General features: G+C 36.5%; 1 protein-coding gene and 2 long non-coding RNA genes across 3 annotated transcripts; 1 reads left to right on the forward strand and 2 right to left on the reverse strand.

Annotated features, from left to right (window-relative positions):
• Positions 1-259: 259 nt before the first annotated feature.
• LOC147763496 (uncharacterized) lies at positions 260-2,406 on the reverse strand. The gene is made up of 2 exons (XM_087003196.1): positions 2,023-2,406; positions 260-1,829 (listed from the first exon to the last, which is right to left on the reverse strand). The coding sequence occupies exons 1-2, from the start codon at positions 2,148-2,150 to the stop codon at positions 260-262; spliced, it is 1,698 nt and encodes a 565-aa protein (XP_086859322.1). The 5' UTR covers positions 2,151-2,406.
• An 8,787-nt stretch (positions 2,407-11,193) lies between these two features.
• Positions 11,194-12,998, forward strand: LOC147763497 (uncharacterized). The gene is made up of 2 exons (XR_015333087.1): positions 11,194-11,577; positions 12,702-12,998. It is a non-coding gene; the product is annotated as an uncharacterized LOC147763497 (long non-coding RNA).
• A 1,446-nt stretch (positions 12,999-14,444) lies between these two features.
• Positions 14,445-17,233, reverse strand: LOC106163030 (uncharacterized). The gene is made up of 3 exons (XR_001238400.2): positions 16,902-17,233; positions 15,758-15,871; positions 14,445-15,100 (listed from the first exon to the last, which is right to left on the reverse strand). It is a non-coding gene; the product is annotated as an uncharacterized LOC106163030 (long non-coding RNA).
• Between the last annotated feature and the right edge of the window lie 113 nt (positions 17,234-17,346).

The raw sequence follows: 17,346 nt of genomic DNA on the forward strand, positions 1-17,346 counted from the left end.
CAGTCACAGACTACGTGGCCCTGCGTTTGAATCGCGCCGCACGCACAGTCTGTTCTTTCGTGAAATACTGGCCAATAACGTTTTGTGATTAAAATCCCGATAGCCCATCAAATCGGTTACCTAAAAAATACTGCCACTATCGAACCCCTCCTTACACTTTATATTTTCTTATAATGATAATCAAAATACCAGTACACCAGATTAAAATTTAGATATATAATCTATAATATGGAAACCGTTTCCTCAAAACTACACTTCTTTAGAACAGATACTCAAGAGTTGATCTACTGCCACTATGTAACCCGTCTATACCAAGAGTTAATTCAAAAACTGGCGTTCCATCTTCGATAATTTCAGGCATTTTGATGTGACGTCTGCCATTTTCGTTAGCGGGGACTCTCAGTATTGCTAAATTATATGGGTATACATTCAATGACGGGGTCAGGTCCTTTGATAAACCTGTTATCACTTTTTGACCAGCTAATGTTTCCCTCACAGGGGCCCAATCCACTTTCTCACCACGCGATCGCCAAATACGAATGCTGAACAGAAGCGGGTCTGTAATTGGTTTTAATTTTTCATTATACACTTTAATGTTCACTAAATTGTTGACCAATATTTTGGTCTTTTGGGATTTTCCCATATAAAACAACGTGGTCACAGCAATGGCATTGAAGTCGCCATCTTGCTTGGAAAGCCAGCAAAGGAACTGTCCTAACTGGTCTGGGTGACCTAAACCGCCACCACGAATGTGGATCCATTCATTGCTGTACATCAGAACGTTCCACTCTGTCACATGACTGTCCCGGGTACTAGCAATTGAGTTCACCATATCTGGAATACGTTTTACATGATCGAACCGCCGAACTACAACACCCTCTTTCTCTAGCTTTTCTAGATTTTGAGAGTTGTCCTTTTCATTCAAAAATAAAATGATATTAAACCCTTGTTTCTGTAAATCTTGTATTACTTCCAATAGCAGTATATTCTGCGTGTTAATAAGGTGTACCAAGAACACGTTGACAGCAATTTTGCGGATCTGTTCTATATCGCCCTCCTCTTTATCCGTGGATAAATTCTTTTCTGAACCTAGAACAAGGAGCATTGTGGTTGGATCGGTACACATCGCATTGTGATTACAAACCCAACCACTACGTAGAGGATACATACCGTACTTGTTACAGAACTCGATCATTTCACTTTTCCGCCATTCGCGAATGTGAAAAGGGTTTAAGGGTGGCCCAATAAGCCTTTGTCTTTTATTAACACGATTGAAAACCTCCCTATCCGGAGTACTGAGAATAACAGCCTTACTTACGCTTGCCGCATGCGCTAAAATATCCATGTAGCACTTATCTGGTTTCAAAATGTGTTCAATAACATCACTGCTCACTACTATCGATTCTTTTAATACAGAGTCTGGAACAGGAAAGTCATTCCCGCAATTACTTCCCTCAAAATTGCTCTCTATCCACGTTAGAGAGGGGTATGATTTGTTAGCAGTTCGAATATTAGGCCCAAAATCTATGCCTATGGTGTTGAACTCTACGGATAATTTGGCTAACTTGAATCCTCTGCCGCTGCCCAGGTCAACGATATATTTGGCACGTAAGCGTCTTCCCACTTCACCCACAAACATGTAAACAGACATCTGCCACATGCTCTGCGGGAAAGCAGAAAAATATTCCACTTTATCTCGATGGTTATAATATTTTGCAATTGCGTAATCGCCCGTTTCCGTGCTTTGCTCGGTCGTTGTCACTTTACGGCTCCACGTAGGGCAGGTAAGATAACTTGGCCAAGTGTGACTCCTCCTTTGAAAGTGATACCTCAAATAGAACAATTATGGTAAAAGTTGATGATTTTGCAAAAGAAGTACACAGTCAGAAGATACATGGATGCTACAGGCAGACCAAATAAGAAAGTTAATTACAAAGGACAACATTAAACTAACCGAAATAACCAGTAAATATCATTATAAAATTTCAAAATTGATGATAAAGGGTCCTTGAAACCGCCTACCAATATCTTTGAAATCTCATCCATGGCCTGTTTGTTCCAGTTTCACTAGAAGTCTGGTAATATATGGCTCCAATAACCAGTAGAAGCACAGAAAAGAGAAGTCTAATAAATCTTATTCTGGGCATCATACTGTTAGATTTTTAAAGCCTTGTTTAAAATGCGATGCCAGATGTTGAATTAAACCTTTGTTTGGGTTATATATTAATAAAATCTATCTCACTTACTTGCAGTCACATGTACAGGGGGTTGACAAAAGTATTGCACCATCTGCGTGAAAAGTGCGCCGTGTAACATGGGGGACCAATTCGTAGAAAATTATTTGCGGCTTATTGCTCGAGTAACCAGTGATGAGTTTTCATCCATGTGCACTATGATGGAGATCATCCAAAGATTTAGCCCCTTCTGACTGACAAGTTCCCACCATGGTGAAGAAACGATAACTCACAATGAAGAAAGAAAAGAAATTGTTTCTCTGGGTCGGAGGGTATAAATGTCCCCCAGATAACCACGAGATATGGTGTGTCTGCATGGTCAGACTGTCAAACTGTCTGAAGAAACTTTCATGCTTCAGGAATTCAAACCAGGGTTGCCAGGTGAAAACCACTTATAACATTGGTAAACAGACGAAAACGAGTGACATGGGATGCAAGAACCATTGCATGGACCCTAGCTCCATTTATGGCGCCATTTTTTATTTTCTGATGAGACCATATTCACCTTTTAACGTGAGAGAGAACATGCATTTTCTTACTAGACAGTTCACTTCAATAATGGTTTGAGGGTGCGTTGGTTTCTAGGGATTTGTTGAACAGGGGCTGATGCAAGGTAACCTGAACCGCGAGCGTAACATTGATATTCTGGACCATTACATTTTACCATCAGTAGAAAACATATATCTGGGGACAGAAATCATCAATTCATTTTCTAATATGATAACGCCACATCCCACAGAGCTTGGCATCAACAGGGTGGACTGGCTTTTCCTATCAACATATGGAAATCCCTTTGAAAGACTGTAGAATGAGATTGGAAATCGCGTGGCAAAGAATGGCCCATTTACCAGAACTTCTCTAATCCAAAATGTCTTTTAAGCCTGGCCCAACGTAGTCCCCAGATAATTACTGAGTCGTTATAACATCAGTCTATCTCAAGATGGACGGTGGCCATATTGAGCTCGAGATCACGTGGCTGTTCTACAAAATAGTAATATTGACATAATAACATGCGTTATGTAAGGGCAAACTATTGGTCTGTTAGTCTGTAGTAAAGATACTAACTTGACCAAGCCAGTTTTCAATAAAATACTAATTGAAAAACCTAGCAATTCCAGCACTCACCTACAAGCAAACTGGTACAATACATTCGTCTCTCCCTGTACCTCTGAATAATACATGATTATACGGGATACCAAATGCAACGTTATTCAATTCAAAAAACAGGGTGACACGTAAGTTTAATTCGACATTTGACATAAATATCATATTTCAGACAAGGTTTAATTGCTTTATATTATTATATAACATTTCAAATTTAATCACATATTAACAATTATATACATGTATTATAATGCAAAAACTTGTGTGCCCCTAAGACTTCGACCAAAACGACCGTTAGAAAATGAAAGCTTGTAAAAAGCAATTTACATTTCTTCAAGTTTTTTCGTCAGTTCTAGCACGGACAGAAATAAACAAATGGAATAAGAAGATGAATTGATATGGAAAAACTAGTTATTGCTTGATATCATTGACATTTAAGTGATCTCTGAAACTCAGGTCATGCAAATGTGGCATTCTATTGTTTGATGACATACCATCATCTCAGTCTTGTGTAAGGGCACTAAGTTGTCAGGCTGTCCCGATGTTCACCTTTCGGTTTAAGGATTGACTTTCTGTTCAATGGCAGTGAAAGAATGAAATTTCTTGAAATCATACTATTGCCGGTGAAATCATTATCACAATTAATTTTTCTTTCGCTTTCAGATTGGTTATGATTCCTACCTCATCACTGAAAAAAAATCAAGAAGAACATGTCAATATAATTAACTAGAAACGTATACGTATTCATTTTTAGTTATGCGGCAGGCATTATGACATATGAGATTTTTTACAGCTCAGTTGCAGATAACATTCAAAATCAACGGTTCGCTGTGTGTGTGTGTGTGTGTGTGTGTGTGTGTGTGTGTTAAACATCAACATCTTTTCATGTAAAATATTGTATTCAGTGGGACAGAAAATCAATAAAAAGCTCACACTAATCGCAACTAACGCAACTCTGACTATGAAAAAGTTATATACTCCCCTAGCAAAAAGGGTCTCCCCTAATGCAATGCGTAAAGTGATACAGAAAATTAAGCTTATGTCATGAACCAATGTTTTTTTACATAACACATGGAAGGATTTTTTGCAATATTTTACTGATTGTAAAACCAGTGATGAAGCTAACCATATTACAAAATATCAAAGCCACATTTTAGTATTTGGATAGTATTTTCTGGGTTTGAGGACGCACTTGACGCGTCTGTGGTTGGAGTCAAAAAGTTCTTAGTTTGCGAAGTGATGGCGTTCCACATACCGTGCAAAGATAGTATGAGATAATTTTTGTTTGCAGGGTTATCCCTCAATTATTCATTTCCGAGGATATCCCACACAGTCTCATTGTGGTTCTGATCTAGGGATTTAGCTGGCCATTGGGAAGTTAGGATCTGGTTCGCATCTAACTAGCCTACTTACCATGCTGAAAAATAAATGGGTGGTCATGGTCCCCAAAGCTATTCTAGACAGAATTCCTTAAGTTCTTTTCCAGCACTTGGATGCATTGCTCTGCGTTAAGGTTCCCGTTGGCCACTTCCAGCTCGCCTACACCACAGTAGGCATTACACCCCATACTATGACTTATGTGGGGTGCGTCCTGTCGATCAGAGGCGGAACATTGAGACAGTTACTTCTTACCAGTTGGTCTCCAAAGATCTCCAAACCCTTAAGCGTCCATAGCTTGACTTAACCTGCTTTCATCCGAGAACGGTATCATTGCCCAGTTGTTGGCTGGTGTCGGTTCCTGGCGGTGATCCCTGGTCTCCTAACAGCAAACCTGCCAAAATAATGGCGATTGTGTAGACGTCATCTAACGGTAAACTCAGAAGAAATATGTTTTGCCCTATTCTTGTTAAAAGTTGCAGTCAAGTTCCTCAACGATATAAAACGTTTTTCTACGAGGAACTACTTCTACGGTGCATGCATGTTTTTTTTCCCATTCGGTTAAAATACTAGTACTTGGCCAATTTTGATACTTTATCTACCCCTTTCCATTTATTCAATTCTATTCTTATGATGTTTTTATCATTACATTTTACATTATGGTCGACTGGTGTTGTATGTTAGGGTCATTTTACATGGTTTTCTGATTCATATAATTAAGAGATCAAAAATGACAACTAACCGTGAGTCGAGATGATGCCCGTACAGTTTGTAGATAACATGCACGGTTCTGTTGGTGTCATTTTCAAACATGACTATTACTTTATTTGTATATATGTATGCCAGTTCAAATTGCATTATTATCGCCATTTCTGCGGTGTTGAAGATTAAGCGTGCACAAGGGCGTGCACACACACGCGCACACACACACGCATTAAAACAATTTGCTAAGCTACCGATTGCAGCAGAGAAGACAATTTCTGTTCCCCTCCAGGTGGCGCTAAAGAACGGTTTGGTTTGTCAAACCTGGCAAAAACTGCTCAAATTGCAGCATGCAGTAGACCATATAAGGATAGCTAGTGACCTACATAATGCCAAACCTGAAATCTTGGAAGATATATGTCACTTCTTCTTTAGTTCTGAGTGACCAGGGTAGGGATGCGAGGCGGTCAGGATACTAAGTATATGCATATGGATATGTCAGTTTTAACCGATTCAACGAAACGTTCCAAGACAATGGTTTTAGGTATTTGTTGATAACGTATATTTGATGCATTGAAAAATGTGTTTGACGCCTGCACTGAACACTTGGTTTTGCCATCCACCAATATTTTCCCCACGTGATATTTTGCGCCCTCCATGCCTCCTTTATTTCATCATGATAACTACACATAATTTGAAACTACATCGGTAGAATTAGGAGTGACAGTAAAGTTTTACATGCGAAATAGTCAGAATGGGGAAAATTCTGTGGAATGGCTCTTTAAAATTTTTGCTGTTGAAATTTAGTGGTTTTTAACTAATATCTTATATACTCTACTGTTTATTAGATCTTAGTTTTTAATAAGTACAGCAAAATACAATTGAAAATGTAAAAACAGGTTAAAAGTTTAGCGATATACTTCCATTTCTAATTTTGGCATGTTTTCACAAATAATGCCATAAAATGTAATATTTCGAACCATTGCATTATGTGACCTAGTTTATAGTTACATTTCTTTCTGCGTGGCTGATTTTGAAAGCATCCATTTTCAAGGCATAGGGGGCAAATTGCTAGCGCCAATTTTGCAAGTAATGTTTGAACGTAATTTTGATATTTCTCATTTAGGGCTAATGTCAATGTCACGTTCTCTAATCAAAACGCTCTGTCCAAAGCAATTTACCATGATTTTTACCTCAAATTTAAAAACCTTTATAAAAACCAAAACGCAGCATATTTAACACTGTGTAGTCATTCGTAACAAAACATGTTTTATTTCGTCAAAGAATAAAACCGCCCCTTCTGCCTTTAAACACGTTTTACCATAAATCTGAGTTAGCCTCTGGACATGTATAAAACTGTTTGCGGTTTTCTTCAGCAAGGCAGCAAGTTGTTACTTGACGTTTATTTCAATGCAAATATGATGCTCAATAATACAGAGAAATTGTTTTTCGAGTCCAGAAAAACTCACAGATGAAGCTCAATATGACCTTTTCATCAAAAGACGAAAAAACGGTACCTTGAAAGCTCTCTTCACGAATTTTGCACATTTGGAGATTTATGTTACTAATGCCCTTTTAAATGCTTTAAAGAGAAATAAATCATACTGAAAAAGTTTTAAGTTATTGATCTTACAAATAATACATAACCAATTTAATCCATTTCCAAAATTGTTTAATGATTAGTTGACAAAATTGATCAAAAGACCATAAATTTCATGTTTTATTTTCTGAAAAGTGAGCTTTTCACTCGTCACTCGGAACTTAGCATTAAAATATTTTCACTCACTTCGAACTCTAGAATAAAACTCTTAATTTTGAATGCATGCAATGAACTTAAATAGGGGAAAAAATCTGGAAATTTTCCATTTAGATTTACTTGGTCCAAAAACCGTTTCGAAAACTACGCTATGAAAACCCCTTTTTGGGTTACAAATTTCAATAACTCTACGGCTATGTGTAAATTCTCTATCTCCATAGCTCTCCATAGCGAGGGTGACTCAAAATCTAGTTACTAACAACTCGTATCTGTATAATCTTTTGAATCTTGAAAACTTGCTGTCTTGAAGAGTGAAAAGTGTCATTTTTACGGACAACAATCTATCATTTTGTTTGAGTAATGGGGTTACACATATAAGACTCAATTCGCGAGAATTACATGTAGTTGTAAACTGATTTGGCTTTTCTAAGTCTACCTGTCAAACTACATAAAAAGAGCATGGAAATAGTAAACGATTTTTTGTTAAATACCTTAATTTGCTCATCTAGATTGTAATCTTAATAACACCGATTTTTTCTAAAGTTAAGGTTAATAACGTGCAATATTTTTGTAATTATTTGTCAATTATGACTTGAATTTGTGGCATTACTTTGTTTAACAGATCTCACGTTTGCATAAAGATGAAGGGAACAGTCATGTGATCTAAAGTTAATGTTTAGGTTCTCGTATGAAAACATCATTCATGTTCAGGAAGTTACAAACCATTTGTTACAAATACGCAAGGTGGTATAAGTAAAACGGTGATTTGCCCCTCCATTTTGCCTAGGTTTGATAAAAACACGTTGCAAGTGCTAAAATGCATTTTTTCGATAATCGATGCCTCTAGGGGATTTATTTTCACATTCCCCATTGAAGTTTATCTCTTGTTGTGTATTTGAAAGTATCGATTGCTGTAAAATGTTGAAATTTATTTCGTAAACGGCTTGTGACAATTTTTTTTTTTTTTTTTTTTTTTTTTTTTTGCAAAATATTTTTAAAATGTGTATTTTCCTTCTAAGCAATAACTGTCGGGTTTTATGTCGTATCAAATGTAGAAAATGAAACAACAATAATGGCAGATACATGGTATTTTAAAAGGGTGTCACATTTTGAAATTCTTGGCAAATTGGAATTTTTTGTGACTTAAAATTATGTGATATCAGAGTGAGTCTCTTTCGATTTTTTCCTGCGGTGGTGCGGGGTGAGACAGCTACTAGATCTGCCGTTGTTTTTGTTAAAAATGAAAATCTGATTGTCATTTTTATCTGAAATAATTTCTTTATTATTATAACAAGAACAAATATTGGCCAAGCAGCTTATTAGATATATCAAGTCAAATTTGTGTGAGTCTTAATGCAAATATCAATATTTTTGTTTTACATATCTGAATATTTAAAACTTATTGTGATAAAATAATCTTAAAATTTCTTTAACAAGTGAATGTTTGAAAATATGAGAATACAACAATGGCAGTTTATTTTTGCTCTAAATAAAATGCTATACAATAATATGTAAAATGGTTTAGCGTTTTCATTGGCTCGGAGGGACTCTAAGGGTGGGGGTTCTATACAGGCACTAACATGTTACATACTTTTCCAGAATTATCTTTGGTTACTATAAGAAGAAAGTCTACCAGGAGTGGGTGGGGATAGCACGCGCGGCTCGGAATCAGCAGGACTTGGGTTCGGTTCCTGGCGCTACTGGGTCCAAGCAAATTACCTTTTGCCAAAAAAAAAAAATAATAAAATAAATAAATAAATAAATAAATTATAACGAATAATTTAAACTCTGACAACAGGGTCCTACGACCGAAGGATAGCAAGACGAGTCAGTGGCTTAGTATATAAGACGGCAGAACGGTACACAGAAGATGTAAGGTTCGAGGTGGGCTAGGACAAATGAAAATGCTTTTGCAAGTTTTGAACGAAGCACTTGTACGTTTATTATTGAGAAAATGAATAATTTACAACATTAAAACTTTTACAAAAAATAATGAAAATACAAGATTTTGTGCTTTAAATTAATATAAATTAAAATTTAACAAATAGAAAAAAGACAGTATATATCTGTAAATAAAACAAGTCGAAGATTTTATGCATTTAGAACATAGTTACTAAAAGACAGAATCCTTTGATTTATGCAAAAATAAGTCCGAGATCGTAACATTTGAAAGACTTTGGCAAGAACTGATAATAGACAAAATGGATTTTTTTAAAACAAATTGTACATAACAACTTTGTCAAAGTTGACATTAGTGCCTCGCCTTCATCGAATTCTTTCAAAAAATGTAACAATTTTAAAAATGCATATGATCTGCTTTTTCGAGTTCTAACACACAGGAGCATGTAAGCACACCTTGTTTGTTTTCTTTGCATTAAATCCGAAAATAATTTACATTTGCAAAGCATGGGCATCAGGAGCGACATAAAGCCTCGGTCACAACCGGACGCACGAATTTCAGGATCGTACGTCCCCTGCGATTTTTGGGTGTTGCGGAGGCCGTGGAGGTCGTAGAGGTAGAGGAAAGTCTGCCTTGCGAGTCGCAAGGGCCACATGAGATTTCCTTTCAAGCAGGGAAGCTAATTGCAGGGAGCGATGGCCGTGGAAATTGTACTCATTTCTCGAGTTTGTCTTGCGTGGGACGTGAGATTCTGCGCAAAATTTGGACGCAAACAGCCCGTAAGAGCCCGTACGGCCGGTTGTGACCGCGAGGCTTAAAGTCATGGACGGTTTACAGGATTATCCAAGACTTAGCCAATTTCAGAAGAAAATACAAACAAAACTAAAAAGGTTACGCAAAAATCAGTGTACTTGAAGTGACTTTTCACATTCACTTAAAACTAACTCTGGTTCGCGGTGTTCAATGATGTTAATAAGTACAAATAACACACCTTGGGCATGCAGGGCTCCGTAACTCGAAAGCATTGCGTATTGCGAATAGCGATATGATATAGTGGCTACAATGCATTATATGGGACGAGTGTGGGCGAGTTATGGAATCGAGACGCTTGCGCTAGGTCGCAATGCGCGATGCTTTCGAGTTCGGGCCCAGGACAGATATGTAACCAAGTCTATCTTTCTCAATCACCTCTTGCTCCCGAAAAAATTAAAATGTATAAGAACACAGGACAGGAACACTCCTCTGCACATTTTAGGCATGTTTTTCACTTTAAAAATTCAAACCAAACGAAGTATTAAGATTGACATACACTTCGGTATATCAAATTTGCCATTTAGAGAAACAAAATGCTTTAAAATAACATTTAAAGATGATAATTCCGTACCATTGTTAAATAAATAACTGACCAAACTGTTAGAATGGACTTAAGTATAGCAGAAAAATAATAAATCCTGTAATGTAATTTTTTAAAATCTATAGATTTTGTTAAAAAAATTATTCATTGTTCACCATCTTTTTAGCAAAATTGACAAAAAGTTGACGGTCTAAAAATTCATGGAATCCTTTTCAGAATACCCATCACTTCCCGAAAATTGGGTTTTGTGACATTCCAAGTGATTTTGAAAATATGGGAATCAAAAGGCTGTGATTAATATTAGTCCTACAAAAACATTTTATGGACAAACGATAACAAATTAAATCCATTTCCCGTTTTTGCATTTTCCTAAACGGCGTATAAACGATCTCCATCCTGGGAAATATTTGTAGCCAACTATAGGAACAGTTTTCTTATATTATATACGCAACAGAGATCTCTAATCCCCTCAGTGGTGGATTTAGAGGGGGGGGGTAGGCGGTCCTGACTCCCCCCCCCCTTCGGTTTCTGAAAAGAAAATTACACTAATATTGCCTTCTTGGATTTAGAATTTTGACTAGCTGATTTATAGTACTAAACCGTACCAAATGGCACCGTTCGCCCTCTAAAATAACCGGGGGGGGGGGGGGGGGAGGCGACTTTGCATCGGCGGACCCCCTTCAAATAATCCTGGATCCGCCCTTGAACATGGTACCGGTTTCTGTTCACTCGAAATAACCCAAACAATTGCATTACCATTAAAATAGAAAGGTGATCCAATAACCTCCCGACAGAATTGAATTGGGTCAGTGATAGGGTTGGTGCATTTTGCGATGATCGATTTTTGTATAATTATGAATGATTAATTAAATAATCAGTATCAATCGGAAGCTCACAAAATATTTTTAAAAAAGTAATTAGTCTGAAAAATTGCATAGATCGCCCTTTTTGTGAGAATAATGTCAACAGCAACAGCCACTCAAAATCCGCCATACCTGGTGTAATTTGCATAATAATAAGGCGTTCAGCGCAGTGTGAGCTGTCATCCATATCAGTCACTTCACAGCTGGGCCGTGTAGGAAGAGGACGCAGGATAGGTGTGGTGAAGTCGCAAGGCCGAATATTTCATTCATTGGAACAAATTTGTCTTGTGAGTAGCATCTTTTCAGTTAGCAAGTACCAAAGGCGTGCAAGAAGGGAAACACGTAAAGTTTATTTTGCGTAACTCCATAGTTTTAGACCAGTGTATGGTATAGCTATCTCCAATGTCATTGGCATACGAGTACTTTTCCGGTTTTGTGAGTTTCATACAACTTGTATGTAAGTGTTTGTCAGAAGCATGTATTAATTCGAAATTTAATGGACACTGTGATGTTTATAACGATCGAGATCTTCTTTGCTCTAAAGACGTTTCTTACTAATTTTCCGTATTTCTTCGAGTTCAAATTATCAAGAAACAATATCCTTATATTTTCACACCGCCTGAACTACTTGTTAGTCTGGGAGGTTCACAGGATTTTGGAAAAGTTTTCCGTTAATAACCCCGAGAAAAAATGTTGTCAAAAACAAATAATATGAAGAAAGTTGTCATATTTTATATCATTTTTTGGTGTTCAGATTCAGCCAAATTACAACCGAATTTCTGTGCGTACCTGTAAATTTGAAACCTGAACAAATTAGCATTTCGGAACAATTTTAGTTGATCTATCATGCAGTAAGAACGTTATAACCTGGACTGTGTAAAATCTTGCTTGATTTAAAGAGAATTAGTTTTCATGTTTGCAGTTAAAGCAGATAAGTGAGGGAGAAATTTGTATATGTTTCCGTGATGAAACAAAATATTCCTGGCATCCGTGGATGTTTTCCGGTTTTTATAATAACCTTTCTTTTACATGTTGTGCAAGAGTGCTGTTGTACCGTTTATTATTAGATCTGTTAATTGTTCACGAGAAAACTAAGTTATGCATTATGTCATTTGCCTTCTATAAACTCTTTACTCAGTTCAGTAATATAAGCTGTTCCTTGACGGAATTATTCGTATTCGTTTAAAGCTGTACTTTGAGAACGCTTTCCAATAATATGGGTAGTGTTTTTCCATGTCATTCTCGTAGTGTAATAGAAATGGGTGTACAACATCATTGAAATTTGTGAAATATCGGAGAATTTTGGATCCTGAACTGAATGCCTCTTCCATTATCATTTTACCTAAGCTAGGTTTAAATGGTATTGGGATATTTAATTATGCTATTAACGTGTGTTATTTTCATATTTCAGAACACTGCTGTTTCCTCTGCCTAGATACTGCAAATGCACGTACGACTGATAGAAGCTGCCCTAGTCTTCCGTATTTTGGAACAGGACACGGACTGGCACTTGCAAAAGTTACATGTTGACAATCGTTCATGATTTTCAAAATGATAGCTTTATATTAAATTTTCTGCATACTGAAATGGCACACTAAGAAAGATTGTGTTTCATTTTCCTTAAAATCAGACATCAGTTATTTTTATTATCAAATTATGCCATAAGGATTGATCGATATAAATAATAAATTATATCATAAAACTTTAATTTGATTCCTCTTGACCAGTCAGTTTCTCTTCAATTTTCTTATGTTATGCCATAGTTTCATAATAAAAAGCTATATTAAATCTCAGTGTTTAAATATAACAACTTTCAAATTTAAAGGTAAAAAGGTAAAGTTGCATTTTCACCAGATCGCAAGTTGAAATTCGAGTACGATTATTTATAATAGTTTACTCCTGTATTATTCAGTATGATGATGTACATAGTAGAAGAAAATTTTATATTATCATTTTTAATTTTATATTATCATTTGAATGTGACATTTGTGAAAGACAATCAATTTTGCCTGAATAAATACGCTTTTAAAGGACGTTTTCAGTTTGATTTTAAAGATAATAGAAGTGAATGTAGTAGAATTGCTATACTTTGGATTTTAAGAACAATGTACTCTAGTTGGAACGTGACAGATTGGGCGAGTCCATTTGTTTTTGAGGGAAGGCAGGTGGGTCTAGTCCTCTTAATTTAGCGGGGTGACGGGTGGGTCGAGTCCATTACGTTTTTGAGGGGTGACACGTGGGGCAAGTCCATTTTGCTTTTGAGGGGTGAGAGGTGGGACGATACCATTCAAATTTGAGGGGTGACAGGTGGGGCGAGTCCATTCAAATTTAAGGGGTGACAGGTGGGAAGAGTCCATTTTGATTTTGAGGGGTGACAGGTGGGACGAGTCCATTCAAATTTGAGGGATGACAGGTGGGACGAGTTCATTCAAATTTAAGGGGTGACAGGTAGGAAGAGTCCATTTTGATTTTGAGGGGTGATAGGTGGGGCGAGTCCATTCAAATTTAAGGGGTGACAGGTAGGAAGAATCCATTTTGATTTTGAGGGGTGACAGGTGGGGCGAGTCCATTCAAATTTAAGGGGTGACAGGTGGGAAGAATCCATTTTGATTTTGAGGGGTGACAGGTGGGGCGAGTCCATTCAAATTTAAGGGGTGACAGGTGGGAAGAGTCCATTTTGATTTTGAGGGGTGACAGGTGGGGCGAGTCCATTCAAATTTAAGGGGTGACAGGTGGGGCGAGTCCATTCAAATTTAAGGGGTGACAAGTGGGAAGAGTCCATTTTGATTTTGAGGGGTGACAGGTGGGACGAGTCCATTCAATTTTAAGGGGTGGCAGGTGGGGAGAATACATAACGTTTTTGATGGGTGACAGGTGGGGCCAGTCAATTACATTTTAGGGGTGATAAGTGAGATGATTAAAGACCATAAGAGCATTTACTGCATAGGACTACTTGTAATTCAAAATTGGTTTGCAAATACATTATGGAATTGGAATTAATTTGAATATTATTTCGAACAGACCAACCAAAATGTATACAAATAAATAAATTTCAAAAAATAGGACTTGGAGGCATGCGATCAGTTTTATATCATCACAATTAAATTCCCAAATTCCTGGAACAGCCAATGTCATTTATCAAAAAAGCAGCATAATCTTTTCACTTGATCATTTTATTCAGATTTGTAATTGAATTATATATACAAGTATTTAGATAGTCAAATTTGCCATAGCAAAAAAGCTATGAATTACATTATGAAAAGTGAGAAAATGATAATTCGGATGATGGACAGATTTGTTCTAAAGTACATTGAAAATATCATGACATGGAACAAAATTAAACTTCAAAAAGCTGGTTTGTAATTACACTTTATGAATTTGTGTTTATAGAAAATCTTTTGGTTCACCTACAGCCTTGCAGCAGACTTTAGATTTTTAAGTACTCAAAAACTATCGTTTTTTTTAAATACACGGTACGTTCGCAAAGCTTTTAAACTATTTCACTTTCAAATATTTTCATGTACCAAAGCAAATCGTCAAAGCAATACCAAGGACAATATTTACAGATTATATTAGGTATATTGAATTTGAAACTCCTGAAACGGTTATTATGTTTATATCTTCATACTCCTTTTCTGTCTATTACTATAATCAATATCATAATTTTTTATATCAAAATAAAAAAATTCCAGACAAATATATTTATTCAATTCTTATAAAATAAATGCCTGAATAGGCGTAGAGTTCCTGAATGTGAACCAAAGGTAAGGCTGCTAGCAGGCGCATGTTGAGCTGTACCTCGGTGGGTTTCTGAAATGAGAAAATTATTTTTAGCAATTTTTGAGTTAAACTGACAGGCTCTTAAATTATTACTAATGAATGATATTTCACACGGGATGATTTAAGCACGCATTGGCTTGTCCAATATATAAGCAAGCAGGAAATAAGTCGAGCTTCTCTTATGTTCAACATCATCAAAAATGTATGAATAATATACTTGGAGAATACTCCTGGAATGCAGACCTCCAACAAGTAAATAGTAACTTAATACTACTACTACTACTACTACTAATAATAATAATAAATATATAAAAATACGAGGAAACCCAGATTCAGTCGAAATTGTAATAATTTCTTTCCCATCTGAATATCTGTGCGTTTTGAAAATTTCATCAAAATATGCAGAAGACATTTAGAAATACCTTGCTTAAAAATCATATGAAAAGACAACCCATTTCATTTGCGGATAGTAATTACGCATACTATTGAATGTTATCGTTATGGATCAAGCTCTTGGAATTCAGGGCAGAAACCGCAAAATAATTACCTATTGACCGCCATACAAAGAAATGCCTGCAAAAATGCATGAACAAAATTTAATGAAATATTACCTATCCCCATGGGCAGCAGACACACTGACATAACTCCCAATGGCACAAAGATTTACTGTTGAAAAGCTTTTCTTACCGGCAGTATTTGATCACATGGACCCCTCTTGTTTGCAAACAAACCACTGCACCGCTCACAGTCAGTAGCCCCCTCCGCCACAGACCCCACGCTGCACGACACCCGTGTCTGGTCCTGAAAAAAATATGCATAGTTTACACCTTAGCCTATTAGTTGACACCAGAATTAACCAGAGAAGCAGAGGAAGTTTATTCACAGCCACAGTGCCATATTAATAAAATATCGTTATATAGTACATGTGGACAATTCTGAAGTAACGTGCGCAAATTTTGCCCGTTACATATTGTCGGGATTTCTAAGGCGTTATACGTTTTATTAACAGTGTCTTTTGTAGATTTATAGCTCTTCCTCTTTTTCGACTGAACAAACGATAAATGTACTTAGTTTCCTATATGCATTTTACGTTATGCGGCTGCAATGTCTCTCCTTCCAGAAGTCAACATTTAAAATTAATAAGATTGCTTCTTCAAGTTCACGGCGAGGTGTCAAGATTCGGATTTACCCACGCACATTTTCAGTGACAAATTGAAAACATTTCTCTGCTTGGAAATTAATAAATGAAAAAATTAAAACAATAACTTTATCATTTTTATACAGACATTATTTCTATTAAATGATAACTTCAAATCTAACAGTTCAGTTACGAAAAGGGACGGGTACAACCCCGACCCCAAAAAATACATAAACTATCCACATATATGATCGAATAGAGCACTGTACTACGACAAAGTAACATACAATTACCAAAAGAAGCAAACCAGCATCATGCAGGGCGGACGCTTAGTATGGATTTAATTTCTATGCGAAGTTTCATAAAAAAGAAGCTAATCTTATTCGACTTTAAATTTGATATGCATTTTGGAGCAGAATGTAATTTGTGTCAGTATCCTTTGCGTTACAATTAACAAATCGCAATTCAGCTTTAAAATTACACAAATATATATATTTATATTTAACCTTCATGGAAAGCTAATGATATCAGAAACAAAAGGGTTCTCAAAGGCACTGAGGGAAAGCTAAGAGAAATTATCCTTCCCGCCAGTTAGATGTCATTATGCCTAGAGTGCACCTTTTCGGAAAAATATCGTCAATGCAAAACTAAGAAATGCTACAATACATTTTCTATCATCTGTACGAAACTTACAAAATACTGCTGCCGGTTTCAGTGCCATCTTTTCGGCCAACATGGCAGTAGCAGTAGTATGGCATGGACATCTTTCTTCTTCATCTTCTACTGACTTTGGTCCTATCTGAGCACCTCTCACCAAAACGCTCACCTGATTTACATAACGATGAAGAAGTCACCTACTTTCCGTGCGGACGCCTCGGTTTGAATTTTCGTCTGGTTTATGAGAAGGCATAATGTCTTCATCCCAAAAAGAAGATTACATTTTGACAAAGTCATAATGACACACATACAAACGACAAAAATAAATAAATAAAAATGCATTTTCAAAGTCAACATACCTGATATTGCGTGATTGGACATATAAATTAGCTTTCATAGGTCGAACGAACGGAGGGGGGGGGGGCGATAGAAAAGATAAGTTTTTCATTCAACCTCATGGTACAGCGTAACCTTAAAGTTA

Source organism: Lingula anatina, chromosome 2 (genome assembly GCF_051362555.1).
Source record: "Lingula anatina isolate TDL-2025a chromosome 2, LinAna3.0, whole genome shotgun sequence".
NCBI lineage: Eukaryota > Metazoa > Brachiopoda > Lingulata > Lingulida > Lingulidae > Lingula > Lingula anatina.

What these genes read in the sequence shown, in the direction of transcription:
- LOC147763496 (XM_087003196.1), bottom strand. Translation starts at nt 2,150, where the DNA reads ATGATGCCCAGAATAAGATTTATTAGACTTCTCTTTTCTGTGCTTCTA. An exon ending in ATGAGATTTCAAAGATATTG is followed by an intron (nt 1,830 to 2,022) that starts GTAGGCGGTTTC and finishes GTTCTATTTGAG; the next exon opens with GTATCACTTTCAAAGGAGGA.